Here is a 3441-nt window from a genome sequence, read left to right as displayed (position 1 = left end):
GAGGGGAGCCCGAGTGGCCCCGGGGAGAGGGCTGCTTTGTGGTGACTTTGTTCTTCAAAAGCCTGCATGTGGTCTCTGAGCATTTTCTCTCTCTCTGTACATTTTTCAATAAATTCCTCTTTACCGTGGGCTTGCATGAGTGTCTTTACTTTGGAATCAACAACAACAAAAAATTGAAGAAAAAAAACACACCAAAAACTTTTACCAGAAAACTTGACACACAACAGGCATTGGTAACTGGTAGCTGCCGCTGCTGCTGTTCAGATTCTAAAATGGAGTGAAGAACGGATCCTTGGGATTTCCTGGTCACCCTGGTGGGATGGGCCATGCGTTTCAGGGAGCGCTACCAGTCACAGGCAAATTAGGGCTTTGGAAGTGGTCACCATGTCATCGTGAGCGGGCACACGGTGGTTAGAGGCTGGGCATGCCTTGGTTTTATTTTACTTATGTTTCCCCCTTTGTTACTTCCGGACCCTTGCTGTCTTTCGTGCAAAAGAAGAAGTCTAGTAAACATGGAGAGACACATATTGACTAATTAGAGAATATTTTATGAGTTAAGTCTCTTCTGAGTGTTAAGATATTACTCTCTTGTAAACATTTATAAGTAGCTGGCATAGAGGAGCAATAATAAATTTTATAAGACAAATGAAAAAGTTTACTTTTTTTGGTCCTTCGTATAGGTTCTCCAAGGACATAAAACTTTCCTGAATGACGCTTATAATTGGGAGTTTTTGATCTGGGAAACAGCTTTACTGCTTTTCTTACTGCGTCTGGCCTCACTGGGGTCTGAAACCAATAAGAAATACAGCAACGTCTCCATACTGCTTACTGAACAGGTACTGCTGTCCCTGCCGGCTTGCCCAGTGGTTAGAGATGGCACCGTAAGATTCGTGCAGAAGATTCGGGGTGGCATTCAGTCTGTCACGTTCTAGCCACATGACCTTTGTCCCTGTGTGATTGTCTCCTTATAAAATGAGGACAGTATCTTCCCCACCTGCTCCAGGAATTGTTATAAGAATTAAGACCTAATGGGTTGAAAATACTTTATATACTATAAAGGTTTTCTTATTGGTGGGACTGGAGCATACTGTTAATCTCATATTCTACCTCAAGTATTAGATTTTAGGAGTATTTGTCATTTAAGTATCCTATATAATAAAAGGGTAATGTGCAAATCGACCGAACAGTGGCACGACCGGTCGCTATGACACACACTGACCACCAGGGGGCAGACACTCAACACAGGAGATGCCCCCTGATGGTCAGTGCGCTCCCACAGGGGAGTGCCGCTCAGGTGGGCCTGAGCCGTCAATTGGACATCCCCCGAGGGGTCCTGGACTGCAAGAGGGCACAGGCCAGGCTGAGGGACACTCCCCCTTCCCCCTCCCCGCTGCTGAGTGCATAAATTTCGTGCATCGGGCCTCTAGTGTTTAATAAACTTCTTGAATTTCTTCTGTATCAGCCATGGGATACATTCAGTGTTTGGAAAATACTTGCTCTTTAGTATGTGAGTAGCTATTGCGATTGAGAAGTGATTCTTATAAATACAGAGTAGTATGTAACGTGTAAAATAATTTTATGCTTATCCATAAGTTTTAAATGAAAGTATTTGGTATCATTAGTTCTTTGTTTTTATTTATTTTTGCCTTAGAATTATAATGAAGAATTTGTCCTACAAGGGAAAAAATAATGAAAGTTTTCATTGTATTGGTATTTAAATTGCTTTCGCATTTTTTTCTTTACTAAATAGTTTCTCTTTGCCAAACATGTCTGATCAGGGATGGGAGCTAGGGTCCATGACATATGTGCTTCGTAGACATAGCTGCTGGAATTTCAAAACTTATTTTACTTGGGAATATGACCCTTACAATCTGCCAGATGTAATGCGGTATTTGTATTTTTTCTATGACATTTACCGAAATCTCTGTTCCTTCCCTTAGATTAATTTATATCTTAAGATGGAAAAAAAGCCAACCAAGAAGGAACAGCTCACTCTAGTAAACAACGTATTAAAACTGTCCACCAAGTTGTTGAAGGTGAGTAGGGCCCTGTGACACTTTCACTCCCAGTTAAATGAAGCCATCGCTTTACTTCTCGGAGACGACCCCGGGAACAGGCCGACGCCGGGCCGAAGAGACTCAAATGCCAGCTCGATAGTTCACGCTAATGGCTGTACAGGAAAAAGTTCCCGTCGCTACGGGGTGCTGGCGACTGTGGATGTCCGTCACATCTCTTACATTACGTTTAAAAAAGTAACCAATGACCTGCTGCTGGGACCCACCCTAACAGACTTAGCGAATGGGAAAGGGTGGGCATTGCAGATGTCCCCCCTGTTCTCCCCTTCGGCCCCCGGCACCTCCTATTACAGCTACTGAAGGTCGAGGGGAGACGGCCGTAAGCAGTCGCCCTCACCTGAGACTTAACATCAGCCCCGAGTCACCGACGCTGAGTAGCCACGTGTCTCACCTCGGCTCTTTGTGCTTTTGTAGGAGCTGGACACCCCCTTCCGCCTCTATGGCCTGACGATGAATCCCTTAATCTTCAACATCACACGCGTCGTCATCCTGTCTGCGGTCTCGGGCGTTATAAGTGATCTTCTAGGATTTAACATTCGAGTAAGGACTGCCACTCCGTAGCATCCGCCTTGGTCTTAAAAACTATATGTAATAATTACCTTTGTTCTTCACTGTGTGTGTGTGTGTGTGTGTGTGTGTGTGTGTGTGTGTGTCTGGCATGGAAGTAACTTCTTTTTTTTTTTAATCCTCACCCAAGGATATTTTTTCATTTATTTGTTTAGGGGGAGTGGAAGGGAGGGTGGAGAGAGAGAGAAACATCGATGTGAAACACATCAATTGGTTGCCAACAACATGTGCCCTGACCTCGGCAGGGGACCGGGTTTGTGCTCTTAACGGGGAATTGAACCCATGACCCTTTGGTCCAAGTCCAAATGCTCTAACCACTGAGCAAACCGGCTAGGGCAAAATAACTCTTGAAGTAAAGAAGTAGCCATGTTGACGGGTGGCCCACGGGCTTCCCAGCTTAGGTTTTCTCCTTTCACAGGAGCACAGCATCCTGTGCTCTGGGATTGCACACAATATGGAGTTTGAATCTCATGTCAGATTCATAGCCTGGGCTGAGCGGGGGTCTCTCTGGTCGAAGGCCACGTCCGGTCAGAGTGAGTGACACCCAGAACCAGAACCGCAGGTGCCTTCTCCATCCTGGACGCTTTCTGTGGCTGCCACGGCCAGTTTTCTTTTAAAGGGTCCTTGGTTCTCAGCCACGTAAGTGTTCTAACCCCCACCTGTTTGTCCTAACACCAACTCTTTCGGTGACTTTCCTTTCTTAGCTGTGGAAAATTAAGTCCTAAGCTGAGCCAGGCGCCTGGACTCGCTCCGCTTGCTGGCGACACGTGCCCCCTAAGGAAAGAGATGACGGAGAAGC

At 45.7% G+C, this 3441-nt stretch overlaps 1 protein-coding gene across 2 annotated transcripts in view; it reads left to right on the top strand.

Annotated features, from left to right (window-relative positions):
• Positions 1–3435, top strand: part of PHTF1 (putative homeodomain transcription factor 1) — a 25100-nt gene extending 21665 nt beyond the window's left edge. For both annotated transcript variants that reach the window (XM_015563453.1, XM_006763024.2), the window contains 4 exons: positions 681–836; positions 1941–2036; positions 2490–2615; positions 3347–3435. In XM_015563453.1, the coding sequence (XP_015418939.1) occupies positions 681–836; positions 1941–2036; positions 2490–2615; positions 3347–3367 (399 nt within the window). In that variant the 3' untranslated portion in view covers positions 3368–3435. The remainder of the gene's footprint in view (positions 1–680; positions 837–1940; positions 2037–2489; positions 2616–3346) is intronic.
• Positions 3436–3441: the final 6 nt, after the last annotated feature.

Source organism: Myotis davidii, unplaced genomic scaffold (genome assembly GCF_000327345.1).
Source record: "Myotis davidii unplaced genomic scaffold, ASM32734v1 scaffold217, whole genome shotgun sequence".
In the NCBI taxonomy this organism is placed as follows: domain Eukaryota; kingdom Metazoa; phylum Chordata; class Mammalia; order Chiroptera; family Vespertilionidae; genus Myotis; species Myotis davidii.
The sequence above is the reverse complement of the archived record's forward strand: the minus strand, read 5'-3'. Positions and strand labels throughout refer to the sequence as shown.